The 21,689-nt window shown below is 37.3% G+C and overlaps 3 protein-coding genes across 8 annotated transcripts in view; 2 read left to right on the plus strand and 1 right to left on the minus strand.

The window, feature by feature from the left end:
* Window positions 1–21,689, plus strand: part of LOC109424482 (FGFR1 oncogene partner 2 homolog) — a 434,776-nt gene that overhangs the window by 273,728 nt on the left and 139,359 nt on the right. The window lies entirely within an intron of this gene.
* LOC109424486 (calcium-transporting ATPase type 2C member 1) overlaps window positions 1–21,689 on the plus strand; it is a 248,513-nt gene that overhangs the window by 202,576 nt on the left and 24,248 nt on the right. For all 6 annotated transcript variants that reach the window (XM_062860433.1, XM_062860434.1, XM_062860429.1 and 3 more), the window contains exons 4-6: window positions 7,189–7,456; window positions 7,525–7,762; window positions 7,818–8,633. In XM_062860433.1, coding sequence (XP_062716417.1) covers window positions 7,189–7,456; window positions 7,525–7,762; window positions 7,818–8,633 — 1,322 coding nt within the window. The remainder of the gene's footprint in view (window positions 1–7,188; window positions 7,457–7,524; window positions 7,763–7,817; window positions 8,634–21,689) is intronic.
* LOC109424487 (uncharacterized) lies at window positions 13,588–20,926 on the minus strand. The gene is made up of 2 exons (XM_019699641.3): window positions 17,859–20,926; window positions 13,588–17,785 (listed from the first exon to the last, which is right to left on the minus strand). The coding sequence occupies exons 1-2, from the start codon at window positions 17,865–17,867 to the stop codon at window positions 17,147–17,149; spliced, it is 648 nt and encodes a 215-aa protein (XP_019555186.1). The 5' UTR covers window positions 17,868–20,926; the 3' UTR covers window positions 13,588–17,146.

Here is a 21,689-nt window from a genome sequence, read left to right on the forward strand (position 1 = left end):
AAATATCGCAATACTCCTAATGGAAAAAAATATCCAAATTATGATATTTAAATTATTTTGTAAACGAATCGTTTTGGGTAAATGTTTGTTCAGAGCAGTAGTGTGTTTCGTTAGACTGATCAACTGTACATAGGGTGTCTACTATCTGAAAAAAACTGGAAAACCGGGAAACCTCAGGGAATTTTATTTGACAGGGAAAAGCCAGAAAAAAACTCAATGAATATTTGGAATACTCAGGGAAATGTTCCTCCGATAAAAAAATAAAACATCGGGTGGTATAAATAACAAGTAGTACCCTTTACAGCTTCTAGATCTACCCAAAAGTAAAGTCCACAGAGTTAACTACATACACACTCAGTTGAGCTCGGCTAATTTTCATTCTTTTGCCGAGATCCGCACAGCCGAGCGCTCGGCAATCGCATTTTAACTGAGATATCAGCAAAAATTAAAGTTTATTCATAGCAGCACCCATGGGTGCCGCTATCATCAAACATCAAACGTCAAGCGTTTAGCCGAGATTTCAGCAAATGAACTTTAACCGAGATCCGCACAGCCGATCTCGGCATTCTGTTTTAAGTGTGTAGTTGATATGAATCTGGTTGTTGAAATTAATCTAGAAATAGGTACCGTTACAAGGACGTTTTCCAGAAATTCAGTCAGGGTTTTTTTCTGGAACTTCTTTATAGACTGTTTCAGAAATTATAAATACACTAACGATTGACTTTCATTTTAATTTTAGAGTGATATGCAGGAAAGTTTCTAATAGGTCATGTACTAAACACTCAAACGATACAAATAATACCAACTTTGTTATCATTTCGTGCAAAAGATAGAAAATCGAGATCTGTGAACCAAAGGTTGAAAAATGGAAGTTGCACAAAACGGTCACGAAATATAAGACAGTTGAATATAAAAAAGTCTCATAAATGAAACATTTCTTCAACAAACATTATAAAAATTACTGTATCGATAAGAAAAGATGTTTCTCTTTTAGCTAAAGTTATTTTGGCCGGAAAAAAATGTCAAGAACCATCGTTAAAAGACTTCATAATGCAAGAAAAAAGTAGCAACATTTTGAACACCACTAGCTGAAACAAACTTAAAACCAACTAATACCTCAACAACTGTTTATTACATTCACTTTGATAGTATGACAAGCATTGCCATCTGAAGGATAGGATTACCTGCAAAAAAAAAAACTTAGTTGTAATGAAATGTGTTCATAAACGCTACGTTGCTTATAAAAACCTTGAAAAAATAAGAAAGTTGATCTGATCAAAATTCTATGGAAATGGTCGCATGATTTTTTCCCAGGTTTTGATGACGGCATTTCATAGACAAGCTGTTGAGGTAGCGAATGTGATGAAGAGTAAGATATTTTTTTTTAATTTAGTATTTCAACATTATTTGTTGAAAACACCCTTGTACATATTACATTTTTAGGCATGAAGTAAATAATTGAAGAACTCGATTGTTTTTCAAAATATCATGACAGTTTACATGAAACGTAAAAATGTGGAATGCAATATACTGTATTGTGAAAACAATTGGTTAAAATCATCAAAATGCATCTTTTCATTAGAAAAACAAAGTGTATTCATAATTTCTGAAACAGTCTATAGGAATGCATCCCAGAATTTCTCGCAGGATTCCTTCCGTACTTTCCACGCTATTATTCTTGGTATTCTTTTTTTGAATTCCTCCAGATCCCTACTGGCATTTTCTCAAGATTCGATTTTTTTCCTGGATTCTTCCTTGAGAATCTTCCGAGATTCCTGTATTTTTGCCTATTTCTGCTGAAGCTTTTCACGGGAATCCAACAAAAAAAAAAACAAAAAGATTTTCCGGTATTGCTCCCAGAGTGCCTCGTGGGATTTCCCCAATGTTCCTCCTGCGTTTTGCTCAAAGAAAATTTCGCGGGATTTCTTTCATGATTATTTTGTAAAGTTTATCTTGGGATTCCTCTTGCAGATTTTTCGCGATTCCTTCCAGTATTTCTCATTAGACTTCTCCAGTAGATCTTCCCGGGATTTATCTCTGAGTTGCTGCAGGAGTTATTTGTGAGATTTCTACTAGAGCTTCTGCAACAATTTCTCAATGGTTTCTTAAGAAGTTGTTCAGGAATTTTCTGCGAGAGCTCTTGTCGGGATTTCACCCCAAGTTTCTCCTGAAATTTCATCAAGTAATTTCAAAGTTTTGCCCTGGATTTCTACAGGAGTTTCAGCTGGAATACTTCTTAAAAGTTCTTACGGCATTTTTTTTTAAATTTCACCAGAAATTTCTCTTGGAGTTTGTCCAGGTACTTCTCTCAGGAAATTCCTTCCAGCATTGGTCCTGGGATGTCTCTCAAAGTTTTTTTTTCTGAATGTATCCTGGACCATCTCCTAACTTTCTTTACTGTCGTGTGGGATTTCTTATGGAGCTCTTCCCGTGATTCCTTTCAAAGCTATTTCTAGGCTTTTCCTCGTATTATTACCGAAAATCGTTCCAAAATTCTGGATGCTCATGTTTGGGATTTCTTTAATAGTTGCTCCAGGAGTTCTTGCAGCGATTTTTCTAGGAGATTTTCTCGGAATGTCTCCTGGGATGACTTACTACCTTGTACTACCTTGTACAAAACTTTGCGAGGAACTCCTTGAAGATCTATTGGAAAAACTGGAGAGGTAGTTTGGAATCAATTCTGAGAAAAAATGGGACATCTCGAAAAAAAATCTGGGGATAGTCCCGACAGGAAATATTAAGGAAATCCAAGGTGGAAGCCCCATAAACCTCCAAGAGAAGTCCTAGAAGAAACTTCGGGCGAAATCCCGTGAGGATATCCAAGATAAACATTGGAGAACTCTTTAGAAGAAATCCCTGGAAGAACTTCTACAAGAACCTCGCAAGAACTCTGATAGAAACTGTTGGAAAGCTATACTGGAAACCCACTTAGAGAATTTCCCTAAGAAACTTAAGAAACTGGATCGGGCTCTGGAGGAATCCAGCGTAAAACTTAAGAAATCCTCTGATAAAAAAATACGGAAGGTAGTCCAGCAGAGACCCCATGAAAAGCTCCTGCAGAAATTCCGAGAGAAACTGTGGTAGAAATCCCAAGATCAATTCTCAGAAATCCCGAGAGAACACCAAAAAATGTCTTAGGAAGTTACTCATTGGAGTAGTCAAAATAATCAATCGACACCACCAGTTTTACTCAAACTTGTTGAAATACTATCGTAATTTCCAGTTTTCCTTTGGATTTACATCGAAATCGCAACTTAACTACATCACCAGCACATTTAACAGACATCAATCAACAGACATTTATTGTCAGGTCAGATGGTCTGTGGAGTTATGCATCGGACTTCCTGAATGTTTTTTACTGATTTTCTTGACATTTATTATTAAAAGAAATTTCCGATGTAATTGTCGAATCAATTTCTTGCAATAAACCCAAAGAAGTCTGAGAAAAATCAAGGCATATTCCAAATGATGCTGATTAACCTGGGCTTGTTAGGGGAATATCTGTAAATGAGAAGAAAATCGCGTTAAGTACTGTTCTTTTGAATTCCACTAAGAATTTGCATCCTTTGACAGATACTTATTTCGACCTCAACTGTAAGGTCGTCTTCAGTGTCTTGTACTTGACTCGATATTCCAAAGCCGATTTTTGATTTATTATCGAAGGACTTAAGCAACAAAAAAGTATTTGGAAGAATTTAGCATTTGGTGAAATTTTTTTGGAAAACTTGCGAATTTTAATGTCTGAGGATATTTTTTGAAAAGTATATAAATCTAACTATAATTTGGGGTTATTTTTGAATCATATATTTTTTAAATTCCCCTTTGGTAAGACTTGGAAAATTCAGTTCTACCAAATTTTCTTTTGTCTTATGATTAGACACCCTGCAGAAGAACATATTTATCTAAATATGGATATTTCAAAATTATTCCAAAATAATTTTTTTCTATTTTTCTTAAAAAGAGAGATTTTCAATAACTTTGAAAATTTTGCATGGAATAGTGTAATGCATAACCAAATTAAATTTATAGTGAAAAATTTAAGTAAAATCAAGCACTAGAGGCTGAGATTCAGAGCTCTTAACTTGAACATTTTGTATGAAAATCGACCGACGCGTCTTTATTCGGTCTACTACTGCATATGATAAAATTAACGTTCTTTTAGAATTTAGAAACTTCAGCTTTCGCGATGATTAGAATACCATGTTTATTATACAGTGCCAGTGGTAGACATTCGTTTAGCCGAGGCTAAAAAAAATCCAAAAATTTTTAGGAAACTCATACAAAAGATTTTATGATAAAACATTTTTATCGTAGTGATTGTATATCTAGTACTGTTTTATAAGAATGTGATACATCATACTTACATACACACTGAAACAAAAACGAGGGTAAAAACCCTTCAAATGTCATTTTTTGCCTAGACATTCGTTTAGCCGAATTGAACATTTTTTAGAATTCCATAATAAAAAAAACTAACAAATTTCGAAAAATATCCATCAAAGTCATTTTGTATGGTGACCTGCATTATAGATCGATTTGTAAATCATGAATTAGGTCGTTTTTGGAAGTGTTGCCATATAAATTTTGCATGCATCTCCTATAAATATGTCATAATTTTGTAAATGTTTCCAAATTGAGATTTGATGTAGTTATTTTTATCGAAAGTGTTTCAAAATAATGCAATGAAAGTTTCATGACTGTTGGCGCGAGTTTCTTCGGGATTAGGGAAACACATACTGAAAGCAGCGTATTTCACGGCAGCTTCAATGCTATATTTAAAAGAGTTAATTTCAATACTTTTACAATGTGTTTTAACTTAAAATTACTTACATGATAGTTTCTTAATTTCTAACGAACTCTATCACTCGACGCACAACTTAACACTAAATCTTCTAATTCATTATTTCTTATTGGACTATACAGTTGCCAGTTTCACCAAAATATCGTCGCAACAATGACCAAAGCAGGTTGAAAATTTACGAAAAACAATGTTTTTAACAGAAAAACATAGCGCAAACCATCAAAAAATCACGTATATAAGTATTGTTTTGATGAAATATTATGGTTTCACTTGCATAAATCACAGCGTTTACTACTATTACGTCTTCTAATAGCTCCCAATATCTTCCAGACTGTATTTTGGCTGAAATAACATACATCGGACGGCTCATGTTTCGAGAAATGGTACTGAAAGTATTCAAATTTCTAGCATGAACTACTTGTTTCATAATTTAGACATTCTTTTCAAATAAATCACGTTTAAAATGAATGTGGTTCACAACTAAGACTCATTTATAATATATTTCTTCAGATTGAATGAAATAAGCCAATTGTTTGACCATATCTTGCATTTTTGTATGAGCATCTGCTTTTAAATAAACAGGGTACAACAATTCTGACACTACTTGCAGTTCTTTCACTTAGCAGTCTTCTAACTCATTTAGTAATGCTAGTATCAAACAAGTATACTCCACAGGCATTAGGGCACGTCTTTATTTCAATGCAGAACTATTTATTTTAGCTTTTATCAATCCTATTTTAACGTTTAAACAAGCAAAAACTAGTATACTTAATATTTTCATGACATTTTATGCAATACTTTGAACATTTCTAACAATCATTCTGTGTCATATTTTCAAAACTGCTAATCTAGCTTACGTTTGAGTGTTTACAGAAATCATTTTTCTGAAATAAATTTGTTTATCGTCGCTTCTCCTTTTTTTATAATATTTATCTGAATTTCACAAATAAATAAACTTTTAAGGTCAATTATCTTGATAACACGTCATAAACTAAATGCCTTGGAGTATATCCTCGAAATATACTCACGAAATTGCAAAAAAAAACTATTGAAAACCAATTTTTCATTTACCTCGGCTAAACGAATGTCTAGGCAAAAAATGACATTTGAAGGGTTTTAACCCTCGTTTTTGTTTCAGTGTATATGTAAGTGTGATGTATCACATTTTTGTAAAACAGTACTAGATATACTATCACTACGATAAAAAAGTTTTATCAAAAAATCTTTTGTATGGTTTTTTTTTTTTTTTGGTTTTTATTTCTGTGTATTTTAACTAAAGCTAATTCTACACTTAGGTTTTTTTGACACTTTTTTTGGTCTCGGCTAAACGAATGTCTACCACTGTATACACTTGATGAGGTTAGAAGCCAAGGGGTGTAAGTGACAAAAAAAAACACATTCAAGTAAGCGAGGTTCAAAGTTTTATACCAATTTATAATCCCAAACAAAATGTATGGAGTTTCACAATCATTCCAGCTTTTTCCGATTCATTGTAATTTTTCTAATCTCCGTAAAAATAATCTTAAAAATGTTCCTGAAAGCTTAAAATCTGAAGATTTTTTTTGATATGCTAAGCTCGAAATTGATCACTCGCATCTGGGCCCCTCACTTATTGTCTATCAACTTACTCATACTTAATATGTCCACTAGCCTGGTACACGGTTTATATGGGAAAATGCAAAAAATGGAAAAACTCAAACTCCTGTATACTTTTTGAGTTTCACTTTGGTCCCATATCAACTGTGCAAAATTTCAGATCGATCGGAAAAACTATATTTTAGCGCCGGCCATTCTTAGTTTTTCATACGATTTACTATGGGGAAATTTTACTTCTGCAAAAAAAAAATCGCTAGGAGTCACCCCTAGACCCCTAAAAATAAGTCGATGAATGATTTCTGTAGAAAACTTCACGAGGAATCAGACCTCAGAAGACTACAAACCGATGCGACGTTCGTGGAAAAAGTTATTAAGCTTCCCCCCGATCGATAAAATGACGAGATTTTATTATTTATTGTTATTCCTTACATGTTAAACAGCGTTGACATGCCATTCGGTTTTCAGTCAATAACTTTTTCCACAGGCCTTAGATCGCTTTGCGGTCTTCGGAGGGTTGATTCCTCGTAAAATTTCCAACAGAAATCATTCATCGATATATTTTTAGGGGTTAAGGGGCAACCTGTGGCGATTTTTCTTTGAAAAAGTGATTTTCCCCATAGTAAATCGTATGAAAACCTAAAATGGCTGGCGCTAAAATATAGTTTCTCCGATCGAGCTGAAATTTTGCACAGTTGCTATGGGACCAAAATGGAACTCAAAAAGTGTACAGGAGTAAAATGTCTTTTGGTGTCCCACACTAATGTCCACGTGTCTTGTGTGTATCATTCCAGTTTGCGGGAAGGTCGGCTAGAAACATTCCTCGCGAGAAATCTTGTTCCTGGCGATATAGTGTACTTGAACGTCGGCGACCGCGTGCCGGCCGACATTCGGATATTTGAAGCGTACGATCTGTCGATCGACGAATCCAGCTTTACCGGGGAAACGGAACCGGCACGCAAGAGCATCGAGGTGGTGCTCAACGTAAACAATAGCAAGAATCACACCGGTATGAAGAACATCGCCTTCATGGGTACGCTAGTTAGGTGTGGTAATGGAAAGGTAGGATCGGTTAATGGAGATTCTGTGAGTCGCTATATTCAAAGAGTATTCTTTTTCAAACTATACAGGGAATTGTAGTTAGCACAGCAGAAAAGAGCGAATTCGGAGAGGTCTTCAAGATGATGCAGGCTGAGGAAGCCCCCAAAACTCCACTACAAAAGTCGATGGACATCCTCGGAGCGCAGCTGAGTTTCTACTCGTTTTGCATCATCGGTGCAATCATGTTACTCGGCTGGATCCAGTCGAAACCACTGGTGGAAATGTTCACCATTGGTGTGAGCTTGGCCGTTGCAGCCATTCCGGAAGGTAAGAATCGAAGACTTTTCATACAGGAACAATAACTGACAATTGTCATTTCCAGGTTTGCCCATCGTAGTTACGGTGACATTGGCTCTAGGCGTCATGCGAATGGCCAAACGCAACTGCATCGTCAAGAAGCTGCCCACGGTCGAAACGTTGGGCTGTGTGACGGTTATCTGCTCGGACAAAACGGGTACCATCACCAAGAACGAAATGACGGTCACCGTGATCATCACTTCGGATGGCTACATGGCCGATGTAACTGGGGCCGGGTACAATGATAATGGCGAAATACACGTCCGCGACTGCAACAGCATGGACAATGCCAAACGGAGCATCAACCAGCTGCTGGAGGCTGGAGTCGTCTGCAATAACGCCATTATTCAGAACGATACCCTTCTGGGGCAACCGACTGAGGGTGCTCTACTGGCAGCGGCCATGAAAAATGGACAATATTCCGCCGCGGACAACTACTTGCGTATACAGGAGTATCCGTTTAGTTCGGAACAGAAAATGATGGCTGTGAAAGCGGTACCAAAATATGCCAACAACAAGGAGGAAATCTTCTTCGTCAAGGGTGCCATCGAAATGGTGCTGCCACAGTGTACCAAGTTCTGGTACGGTGGTCAGCCGATAACGCTGAGTAAACAGAACGAGGCTGAGTTTCTGCAGGAAGCGTACGAAATCGGCCGGAAAGGTCTCCGGGTGCTGGCCATCGCGAGGGGATCCTCGTTTCAGGATTTGGTGTACTTGGGACTGGTCGGCATAACCGATCCTCCGAGGCCGTTGGTGCGCGAATCGATAGAAATGCTGCGTGCCAGTGGAGTGCTGGTCAAAATGGTGACCGGCGATGCACAGGAGACGGCAATGGCAATCGGTAAGTATTTTTTTTTGTGATTAACATTCTGTGTAAAAATTCATATTCAAACATTTGAACCACAACACTCACCAACATTAGGGGTAGGCGGGGCATTATGGACACCCGGGGCAGAATGGACACCCTCAATATTTTGAAATATGCGAACATTTTTGAACTTTTAATGAATGGAGAATATAGTCCATTTGTCTAAAACGTAGTTTCAGGAAAGAAACATTCGAAATTTAAATTATACTTGATTTTACACGAAAAAGTTGCGTCCTCCGTTTTTTGTGCATAGAAATTATAATTTTCACACCATCTAAAATAAGAATTAGTGATTAATTTATTGCAGGTCGATTATAACCTGGTATTTCTAGAACACATGCAAGTAGTTTTGCTGTATCTACATGCTTAACATGTTTATATTTTCTTCTTTATTATATCAAAAATCAAGTTTGAAAATATCTTCTGCTGCCGGGGCAAAATGGACACTCACCTTTTTGAAAGAAGCGGCAAGGGAAAAATATAACCTAAATCACAAACCAACTAAATTCTTCGATTTCAGTATATTTTCGGTTAAATGTTCACTATAGTAGACATAGGGTGAAACAAATTGGTCAAAAAACGACAGAAGTGGAAAATAGTTGTTCTAGGCACAGCTGTACCTGCCGACAAAAACGAAGCTTTATCCAAAACAGCCTGAATTTAAATTAACTGAACAAAAATGAACTACTTCGGCGTATTATTCATCCATAATAGTGGTTTTGTAATGAAATGACTTTATAGGTGTAAATAATGTACGAAATTCGTAAAAGTCTCATGGTGTCCATATTGCCCCATGGGGGTGTCCATTCTGCCCCGTATGCTTGAAGACGGTAATAAAAAACTAACATTTTTTAAAACATTTTTTGAAGTGGATAAATCATTTTTCTTCGTGAACATTCTTATACAATAGATGCTAAATAGTCTTTAAAAGGATACATGTATCAAAAAACTAAACTTTTTTGACATCTTGCCAGGTAAAGTTGGCAAAAACCTTAGGGTGTCCATATTGCCCCGCCTACCCCTACTTATTAGACATAGTTCCAGCAAAAAAACGTTTCAATTATTTTTGTGAAAAAGGCTGCCAATTTAACTTAAGGGCTGCTGAAATTTACTTTTACACCATTTTTGAACTCCGGATAAGTTTCACATGCCCTATCCATATTGCTTAATTTGAAATCAAAGATTTTACAAAATTGCGGTAATAAATATGTTCATCTTAAATAAAAGTCGCGCGAATGCAGTGAATATATTGCATGATTCTAGAGCCAAAATTCCAAAAAACATACGCCATTTTGAATTTAATGCCACCATCTTTACTATTCTTCATTGGATATTCCGAGACGTCTTGAATATTTTCCCCATGCATAATATACCCATATTATATGGTTTTAGAGCCTAAAGCTCATTAAAACAACCGCCATCTTCAATTGTGGGCCGCCATCTTGAATATTATGGTCATTATTTTTGGACTCCGAACAATTTCCACATACTCAATATACCCAGCATGGTTTTAGAGCCTAAAACTACTTAATCAGCCGCCATCTTGAAAAGAGGGCCTCCATCTTGGATTTTGGGTCGCCATCTTGGATAATCCGTTCATCATATTCGGACTCCAGACATCTCTTCATACCACGTATACTCACATTGCATGGTTTTAGAGCCTAACACTCCTGAAAACAGCCGCCTTTATTAATTGTGAGCCGTCATCTTGGATATTAAGTCACCATCTTGAATTTTGTGTTGACATCGTGGATTTTCTGGTCTCCATTGATGATTTCCGAACAAAATTCGTCACCGATGTTAAAGGTTACAAAAATTTAATGCGTCGCATGATGGAGTTTGGTTTAGTTTTATATGTGGCCAGTACCAGCGGTGCTGGTTTGGATCACTATAATGGCCATAACTCTGGAACGCCTTGACCGATCCGGACCATTTTTAATACCAAACAATACGGTAAAATTCCGGTTTAATTCGTGCTAAAATCCATAAAATCCGCCAATTGAAGCCTTAAAAGTGAGTGAACATTTTTGCGCACAGACATACATACGCACATACAGACATCACCTCAATTCGTCGAACTGAGTTTATTGGTATATGTGACTTTACCCTCCGAGCCTTTTATTCGTTTTTGGAGTACGCTTTGATGTACGAGATAGGCAAAAAAATAGGTTGACAATAGTTGCTCACTTGAAAAAATCCGTCAAAAAATGTTAAAAAAAGAAACACTCAAAAAAACTCTTCCATCTTTCTCTTTCCCCAGTTTGTTTAGTAAGACAAAAAAAACTGCCTACGCGAGTGATTACAGCTTAGATTCCTACAAAAGTTCCTGCTGTTATTCTTTTAGGGATTTCTACAAGGTTTACTTCAATTTTTTTTCCCAGTAATTCTTGTTCAAAATCCACTTGCGATTCATTTAGGAATTGGAGAAATATCTACAGGAATTTTTAGAAAAATTACAGTCAGGATAGGTATATAAATTACCGTTGGGCAATTTTGAATCGATGGTCGCAACATCGATGTTTTTGTTCCGATTAGTCGATTTTTTGAATCGATGTTGGAGCCCCATGAAATCGACCGAATCGATTTTTCTTTCGATTCAAAAATATAAAATTACTTTTTTTTATCAGAATGCACTGTAGAATTTAACCATTGAAAAATGTACATAAAATCGGGGTAAAATGTACATACAATCGAGGGTCTATATAATCTAGGGTCCACTAAATCAAGGCATACATGTATATCGCAGGTATTGGGCAATCCCTTTCAGAAGTCTAAGTGAATCTTTCTCATGTTTCTAAAGGAATCCTCCTTATGGTCTAGAGAGTCTCCGTCTCTTTCAGGGTTCCCAGTCATCACACGATCGTATATGATGTTGGATAGGATGCAAAACTGGAGGCGATATACGTACACTTTACACGTGGTTAAATGGAAGCATGTACGTATATGGCCTCCACTTTAGCATCCTATTCAACATTATATAAGACTTTGTGTTAGCTGGGTTCTAACGTATTCTTCTCAGAATTCTAGATCAGTCCATCTCTGGATTCGGAACATTTTTTTTTAGAATCCCTCTCAGGATTCTATATAAATTTCTTCTTGATGGTCAGTAAAATGTGAAACGCAAAGTTTAAACCTTCCACCATACGCAGCTTCGCAAGTTGCTTCTTGACGAACGTCTGCGATGAGACGGACTTCTTGGCATATACAGTTTCCAGGCTTATCCAAATTTCCTTGGACGTCTCCTTGTCCCGCACCAGATCCAGCAGATCGTCATCAATGAATGAGACCAGCAGGTACGCCACCTTACCGTCATCTTCCTGGAACTTCGTGAACTCGTCCGCTTCCGTCGGAGGATCGTTCTTGACGACATCCAACAGCTTCACAGACTTCAAATATTTCTCCACTCGAAAACGCCAGTTGTCGAAACCGGTGCCCGAGAACAGCGGGATCCCGTGGACCGAATTCTTGCGTGAATCGCCCATAATCTCTTGATGGTCAGTAAAACGTAAAACGCAAAGTTTAACAGAGGAACGAATTTATTTATAAGTAGCTTGATGGAGAGCTTGAACAGGAATGAAAAAACTAGCTCCGTTGTTTATTTAAGAAAACTTAGGTTGCTAAGGAAACCTTCGGTTTCCAAGGAGGTAGTCAGTACACTGCGATACCGATTTACTCCAACATTTCTCTTAATAATGTGGGGGATCCCTCTCAGAGTTCTGGGGCAAATTCTTTCAGGATTCTAATTGGATGTCTTTCAATACTGCAGATCGCAAGAAGTTTCTTGGCCTATCTCGATGCGTGGAAAATTCAGGCAAGGAATCGCTCAAGAAATAATAAAGCGTCGCTTTATTCCGGATCCTAGTACGGAGCTCAAACGAAACGTCGAATCAAATGGAACTTGCTGAGTTAAATTTCTTGACCATTCCGGTCACGGAAAAATAATGCACCGAACGAAAATTACTTGAGCAATTCCGTTTGAAGTGCACACAGCTAATCGTGTTCGGTATTTTTTTATCGAAATTTCAACCGCTGAGCGTTCGGTAATGGAATTTTAGCAGAATTCTGTTAAAAATTAACGAATTTCGGTAAAATGTCATCGTTTATCTGTCAAACTATAAGGAACTTCGGTAAAAGTTGCTACCTTTTCCGATTTTTTCCTGTAAAACAAACTTAACGGTTGAGATTTCGGTAAAGCATTACCGAAGTCGGTGATTTTTTTCTAACTGTGCATACCTCGCATAAGATAGAATGAAAGAATCCGTCAGGGAGTTCTGTGGATATTTATCTAAGTTCTGGGAGAATACCGAGGAAAAACTTCTTTCAGGATTCTGATGCAATCCGTCACAGGATTCAGGGAGATCCCATCACGGGAATCTAAGCAAATCCCTCAGGATTCTAAAAGAGTTCCTATAAAATATTTTGAGAGAATCCATCTCAGAAAACTGGAGTAATATCTCCCAGGATTCTAGGGAAATCCTCAACAGAGGAGTCAAGGAGAATTCCTATTAGAAGTATCTTTCTCTCTTTTCTTGTATAAGGTCTCTCAGGATGCTGGGGTGATGATTTTCAGCATTTTGAAGGAATCACAGAATTTAAGAGGAATCCTCACAGTTATCGAAGAGTCCTTTTTAAAATTCTGAAGGAATACCTATCAGAATTCTAAGGAATCTTTGGATTCTAAGGGAATTCATTTCTGGATTTAGGGGTATTTCCTATCAGGTTTCCTTACGAAGGATGGAATCCCTTTCAGGATTCTAAGGAATTTCTGAGTGATTTGTTTGGATTCCTCTACCCAAGCAACACACATGTTATAATAGAGTTACGACAGCGCAAGTTTTGGTTGTATATAAGTTTATTTGACGTAATTCTAACATTGTGTTGAAATGACGTAAAATAAACTTCTATACAACCAAAACTTGCGCTGTCGTAACTATTATATAACATGTGTGTTGCTTGGGTATGGGTTCTGGAAGACCCTCACTTAGGATCCCACTCAGAATTCTGAAGAAATCTTTCTCCGCATTTTCAGGATCCCCTCTCAGACTTCTTGGGGAATCATACTAAGCATTCTGCATTGTGGCGAAATTCCTCTCAGAATTCTGGGGAAGTATTTCTTAGGATTCTGAGGAATATCAACACAATATTCTAGTGGTATCCTGCTTAGGATTCTGCGTTAGATCCTTTTTAGATTCTGGAGGGATATCACTAAATATCCGGCGGATACTCTTCCCAAGTTTCTCTGAAAATTCGTCTTTCTGGGGCTATAATTTTTAAGATTCTAGGGCACTTTCATTCAGAATGAGTAATTATTGAATAATTTCTCACGAGATTCTGGGCAGAATTCTCTAAAGAAATTTGGATTTTCGAGAATCCCTCGCATAGATTTTGTGATTCCTCTTAGGGTTCGGAAGAAATTCTTCTCAGCATTCTACGAGAATCCCAGTAGAATTCTGTTTTCTGTATTCTGTGGCAGTTGCTCCCAGAAATCCCTTTCAGGATTGCCAATGGGTTGTCCCACTTTTGACCGAAACTGAGAAAGATAACAAAGGATTTTTCGATTTCTGAGTAAGACCAACTCAGCCACTGAGTAGAATATTTTCTCGGAGTTCCAGAAGTTTTCGGAATCCCTTCCAGGAAGAATTCTTATTGGATTTTCGAAAAACAATCCTTAAGATTCTAGATATATTTCTTTCAAAAATCTGGAATAACTCTCAGGATTCTGAGAAAATCACTCGTGGAACCTTTCGGGATTCTGGCAGAATTATTCTCAGCTTTCTATAAAGGATTCTACCCATGATTTTAAGGGAGTTCTGGGAGAAAACTTTCGACAAAAATTACCGAACGCGATTAGCTGTGTGCTTTCTTTTCTAGATAATGTCGCTCAGGATTCTGGTGTTATCATTTTTAGCATTCTGAAGAAATCTCTCTCATAATTTTAGAGGAACTCCTTTCAGAACTCTGGAGGAATCTCTTTAAAGATTCTGCGGGAATTTATCTCAGTACTATATGGGAATACTTCTCAGAGTTCTGGGGAATATCAGGACCTCAAGATTTTCTTTTGATTCAAAAATATTAAATTACATTTTTTTTAGAATGCGCTGTCCCAACGTTAAATCCATTTTTGAATCAGAGTCGCGAAATGTTCGTGCAATCTCAAATTTTGATATTAAATTTATTTAGACAAATAAAACATACCATGAACTTGAACTGCATGCAGCAAATTTATCATTTTATAGTTTTGTAATATGTTATAATATCGAATCGATGTGAAAACATCGATTCAAAGCATTCGATTAAATCGGTGGATCGATTCTGTTGATCCGATTCGAATCGATTCACAAAAATCGATGTCTCAGCCAAATTTGCCCAATGCTACAAATCCCAAGAGAAACCTCTGAAGCAATTCCAACTAGATTTTTTAAAGGAATCTCATCAGGCATTTGTTCAGCAATCCTAGGGGGTTTTTTCCAAAGATTTTTCTAGTAATGCCTCCAGGAATGCCTGATGGGATTCTCTAGAAATTCCTGCTGGGGTTGCAGAAGAAATACTTTCAACGATTCCTCAGGAATGCCTGCTGGGATACCTCCAGACTTCCTTCTAGAGACTCCTCAAAGGATTTTTCCACGGATTCCTCCTGACAGTTGGCATTCCTTCAGAGAAACTAGTACGAATTTCTGGAAGAACTTCAAGAGGATTCCCAGGAGGAAACCCTGGGGGAATCCTGGGAAGAAATCCTGGAGGAATCGTGAGATGAATTTTCGAAGGAACCCCATTAGGCATATCTAGAGGCATTTCAAGAGTAATATTTAGCTGGATTTTTTCCTGGTATTCCTTCATGGATTTTCCCCAAGGATTCCTCCAGAAATTGCTCCGATGAGTCCTTAAGGGCTTCCTGCAAGGATTCCTCTAGGAATACCTCCAAGAAGCATTCCTTCAGGAACTCTTACCAGGATTTCTACAACCATTCTTGTTGGAATTTCTCAAGCATTTCTAGATGGTGTTACTGCAGTTATTGCTCTTAGGAGTCCGCCAAAAATTCCTGGAACATTTCCATCAGAAATTACTTGAGGAATCACAGCATGACTTCTTGGAGGATTTCCACCACAAATTTCCGGAGAAATCCCAGCAGCATTCCAGGAGCAATTTCAACAGAAATTCTCAAAGTGAAAGAAAATTCCTGGAGTAAAATCTCTGGGTTAATTTCAGGAGAGAAGTGTCAGAAGGGATTGCTGGATTAATCCAATTAAGAAAAAAATCCTTGAGGAATCGTTGGAAAAATCTCTGGAAGAACCACATGGAGGCAGCCTAGCAGGCATACTTGGGGAACATCCAAGATAAATTTGTGGAGGTATATTTTGAAACATTTCTGTGGAAATCACAGAAGAAATCCCAGTGGGCGTTCCTAGGGAAAATCTTTGGAGAAATCCTCTTGGAATTGCTCCACAAATGCCCGATGGGATTTCTCATGAAATTCTTGCTGAAATTGTTCCAGAGGTTTCTCCAAGATGTACCATAGAAATTCTTCCTGTTATTCCTCCAAGGATTCCTATAGAAATCGCTCTTGTGATTTCTCTAAGGGTTCTTCTCTTACTAAGATTTCTTCAGGAATTCTTTCTAGCATATCTCAAACAATTTCAGCTGGGATTTCTTCTGTAATCGTTTTTAGGAGACCTTCAAGTATTTCTGGAGTGGTGGATATCACCACTGAATGAATCCCAGTGCTGGGAATGCTGGCATTCCTGAAATAAACCCAGTAAAAATTTCTAAAAAAAATCAAGTAAGGTTTTGGTAGGAATTATTGGGTAAATTACAGCAGGAGTTTTCGTTGGATTTTTGTTTTGAATTTCAGGATTAGTCCTAAAATTACTCCAGGATTTCCCCTTAAAATCTTCCCGTGATTCATCCAGGGATTTCTCCAAGGATCAAATTGGGACGCAGGCTTTGTTCCACTTGGAGCGTTGTTTGAGTACGAAGAAAAAGCAGAAGGAGGTGCATTTCATCACAATGAACAACTTTGTAGAACACACGAAAATTCCAATAAAAATGTTATGTGTCTGAAATTGCAAAAAAATGAATTATGGATTTGAGCTCCAATAGTATGTAGCAGGTTCCTCCGGATATTATGTCCGGTGCCAGTGGCCACACAATGTTCGATGGTAAATGTGTATGTTTTAATGAAAATAAGCGTGTTTTATTGTGAGCCATATAATAATCTGACCCAGTGACCCATCGAAATAACTCCGACCATAGGGAACATGCCGACGTTTTCAATGCACTTTTACAAACTAGACATGTATACGAACATACTGGAAAACATTTTAAATCCGTCAAGTATTTGCTGAACGGCTATATTTTTGGTTCACTTGCTCTGACTCACACCGATACAGGTTATAAACCTTTTTGTACCTCACAAAAAAACACGACGCTCAGAATTATACAAATAAATAATTTTTATTAATAATCATTCTAGTTCACTCGATTATTTTTCACTTACTGCTAATCAAACCTCTCACAAAACCAATCGGACTGGGAAGGCCCCATCCTTTCTTGTCCTTCTTGCCTTCACTTTCCTCATAAATCGCGGCGATGCTTCCCTCCGGTTGCGTTGAGATCGAGTACGGAACTTTAACGTACTCCGGAATTTGGTAGTTGATCGTCGACGGCACCTTGTTGAACACGTACTTCTTGTACGGAACGGGCTTAATCACTTCCACCTGCTTGATCACCTCCACGTGCTTCTCGATCGGGATGTGTTTCACCTTCTCCACGTGTTTGACCACCTCGTATGGCACTTCAACCTTGTCGATGATCACTTTCTCGATCGGGATCTCTTTGATCACTTCAACCGGCCGCTCGACGATCACTTCCTTCGTCACCGGAACGGGCTTGATCACTTCCACTGGTTTGTTAACGTTGACGTGATGTTCCACCGGAACTTCTTCGATCACTTCCTGAGGGACGTGCTTGATCACCTCTCCACCCTTGACCAAGTTAAGTTTCACGAAAGGCACCGGTATGTGTTCAAGCGACGGCATCGGAATGTGGAGGGGGACGCTTTTCAATTTCTTTTCTTCTTTCTCGAAGGCAAGTGTGGCGCCCACAAATGCACAGAATAGAATAATTTGCTAAAATGACGTAATAAATTAGAATGGTTGGTATTGCGGGTAGAACAAAATGTTCCAAAATAAAAATTCTTACAAGCTTCATGGTGAGGAACTTTGCTCCCTATCGTTGTAAACTAATGTACGCAATAACTACTGTAATGAAATTATATGTGCTTATATAGAGGCGCTTCGTATGGGACGGAACTTGTTTGATGGGAAATACGCGTATGCTTTCGGCAGACCTTCTTGAATTTGCAGCCGGTGGAGTTTGCATATGCCGTAAGAAGCTGATTCATTGCTTTTCTTTTGAAGGTCTTCGTCTTGCACAACTGTTGGTCAATTTGCTTTGTTTGTCTGTGTTAATTCATAAATTTGATGCTAGCGGAAATATTCTGGATAAAACCAGAAAACAATTCATTGATATATTGTTCTAACGTACATCATGCAATCATAACCATTGAGAGGATGTTCAGTTTGAAACTATGCTCCAACAGAGAAGCAAACAATACTTACCGCAATAAGTTTTCTCTCAAATCCAGAAAATACATGTTAAATATTGTTTCAGCACAAACATACATGATAATGTGAAAAAAATGAAGACTAAAATTATCGTAGTCATTCTACAAATCAGTTATAAATCAGTTAGTTCTATTTAAAAGCAAGATTTGTAAAAATGTTAATTCTCTTATGCAATTAGGACTGTTTAACGGTTGCAGTCGAATGATGATTGCAAGAAATAGTCCTTTGAAAATAATTGTACCTCGTGGAGAAATCTCGTATGGATCATATTTGTGATATTCTGTGTTTTCAATCGCTAATCAGATGTTAATCAACAACAATTATTGTATAACATTCAACTTAGATGTTCTATTAATAAATTCTGCACCGCACGCAGGGCCGCGTGTAGGAAGGGGGGAGTGTGGTTGTACCATGGCCGCGGACCTCCATATTTTACGGGCCCCCATGAAAACCCTTTTCTATTTGCTACACATTAACTTTATGTTACACATAACATATTTTGTCTAAGTGGTCGGCGTTAAGTCAGAGAGGACCAATTAACGAGAGTTATAACACAATTTTCTTTTGATTGAACTGCGAAAATTGGTAATAGTGTGCAGTCAGAGTGGACCAAATGCTTGATGTTAAGAGATTTGACAACATATGTGTTGGTTAAAATCCAATAATCGAAATAGTTTATCATCCAAATATAATACGTTTCCAAATCTAATGACTTCCTAACGCATTTTCTGATGATTATTGATCAAGAAAGCACGTGAAAATCCATTTTATTATGGTCAATATCCCATTTTACAGATCATCGTGCTGAAGCGTATTGTGGCATTTTGCGTGCAGACAGAGTGGACCATGTGTCTCTAAGAAAAATAGTTGAAATTACCGTGGGTACACAGTCATGGATCACTTAGTGGTATTTTTGACCTTCAAAATTCAATTAAAAATAAAAGAAAACAAAAACTACGACTTTGAAAGCACCGTTGGCTTTGTTTTGATTCGAATTTTTCATTACCGATCCATTTGAAGTATAATCGCAAGTCATTTCCACGTAAAAAAGGAAAATTTTACTGTATACAAAATGCCCTATTATGGATCAGCTTCACAGAGTCCCACATATTATGGATCAATTTTTGCCATATTATGGATCAGTGCAAAATTACTCAAAATTCCAACTCTAATAATAAATGTACGTTTGTAAGGCTAAACTACGCAGTGTATTCATTATTTTACTGATGGAGTACCCGATTTTACAACAGAAATAAAGAGAAAACAATAAAAAGTCCCGAATCCATTTACTTCGATAGAGGTGCGCCACTAGGGTTCAGTGATGCTCTCCATTTTAAGTGTTATTATTACAACTCTGTGTTTCAAGACACCTGGTTTTCAAGGTTACATGTTTTTCAATGATACTTTTGATACTTTAAGATAAGAATATTGTATCAAGAGCGTGGAGTGGAACAACAATCTATATAAGTGATCCATAATAGCGTCAAACGATCAGTTTTTGGGTCACATTATGGATCACTGTTGAAAGTCACATTATTTTAGTATTTGAATCCCAGAATGAAACAAAACTTCTTTTATTAGATACATACATATCTTATCCAACGTGTACGAGCGATTTTTATATCAAAATTGATTGATTTCGACACTTTTAGAGCTTACCGCTGCAGGAGTAGCTTCTTATGGAATTCGGCTGTTTACTGGCAGATGTGAGAGGACAACACTATCGTTGCATTAAAATACATTTTATTTTTAGATTGAACTCTTGTAAATGACTTTTTATCTCCGAAAACAAATAGGATCATGCTACAAAAATGAATTTAATGCCGAAATATATGTTTTGAGCAAGATATTCGACTTTAAACATCAAAGTGATCCGTAACTGTGTGTGATCCATAACTGTGTAGGGACGGTACCTTAGTTTTCGTAAACCTTTCCAAATCAAAATATGTTCGTTTAGTAGCTGTTGGGTGTCATATTGAAATGTACCAATATCCGTTCCATAATGAAATTGATTTTACCGGTTATTTAAGAATTGTGTACTTGGTTCACTTTGTCTGAACGATTTTTTGAAAAACGCCAGTCCTCTGAATAAATTTTTATGAACTGTGTCACTACAATATTTCAAAAACGTACCGAACTATTAAAATACGCTCAAAAGTTTTTAGCTATTAAATGTTCAAGTTAAGAATTCTTAAATAGCTCATTAATTGACTACCGTTCATGTGATATTGAATTATTGTACTTGGTCCACTCTGACTGAACATAAAAATTGAAAATGGTAATCAACAGTGTAATAACAGAAATATCAAATTTCAAACTTCCTGCTCACATTATACACCACTCCTATTAACTGTTGTCCTACTTGTGCATTATTTTATCATGAAATATGTAAAGACTTGAGTATCAACTGTAGTTGATTGTAGATTTTCCCAAAACCGGTCAGTCAGAGTGGACTAAGTACAATCAAAGTATAAGCAATTTCTCGGTTTCAAGATTTATTTTACGTTTTTTTGCAATCAATACAGAGCGATGCTTTGATGAATAGTTATTAAGATTTACTGCAAAATTCAAGAACATTTGATGAAAATCTCAAAACTTATAGAGTTGCAAACTTTAAAGTCGTTTTTCTAGAAATTAGTTAAAAGACACATTTTTGGTGGGTATCAGAGGCATGACGGACGCAAGCGCTTCCGGGCGTTTCGAGAGGAATTCTTAGGTGTGTTACATGGGGTCTGTGGGAGTTTTAGGGAGATTTTGAAAGTATGTCAGGAAGTTTCAGAAGATTTTTGGAGACGCCTTCACTAAACCCCTTCAAACCCCTGAAACGTCCATAATCTTAATATTAAAATTCTCTTGAAACCCATATAATCCATTTGGAACGTCCCTGAAAACCCTCTGATTTAACCTTCCAAATGCATCACGTTGGGAACAGCTTGCTAAAGTAGTGTACGGGTCAAAATTACTTTATTGCACTAGGAGGACTAAGAATGTTTCTGATATGACCCTTGCCTGAAATGCTTCGAAACACCTCTGAAATCTCCGTAATCCCATTGAAACGCCCCTGAAACCCGTTGGAACGCCTTTGAAAAGCTCCATAAACATCCTGAGGCGCACCTGAAAACCCCTTGAAACACCCCTGAAATGCTACCAATCGCTCGTTAAACCTCTAGCAATGCCTTTCATACCCCCTAAAACTCTCTGAAATGTTTTGAAACGCCTCTGAAATCACTTTTAACGCCCTTTAAAAGGTATTGAGACCCCCTCTGAATCGCCCTTAAAGCCCCTTGAAACGTCCCTGAAATATAACTGAAACGCCCCTGAGATCTCAATAATCCCATTGAAGCGTCAACGAACCTGCACTTAAGGCGAAACTGGAAGCATTTTCTCATTTTTTCGGTTTTTGATT

Source organism: Aedes albopictus, chromosome 3 (assembly GCF_035046485.1).
Source record: "Aedes albopictus strain Foshan chromosome 3, AalbF5, whole genome shotgun sequence".
NCBI classification, from domain to species: Eukaryota; Metazoa; Arthropoda; class Insecta; order Diptera; family Culicidae; genus Aedes; species Aedes albopictus.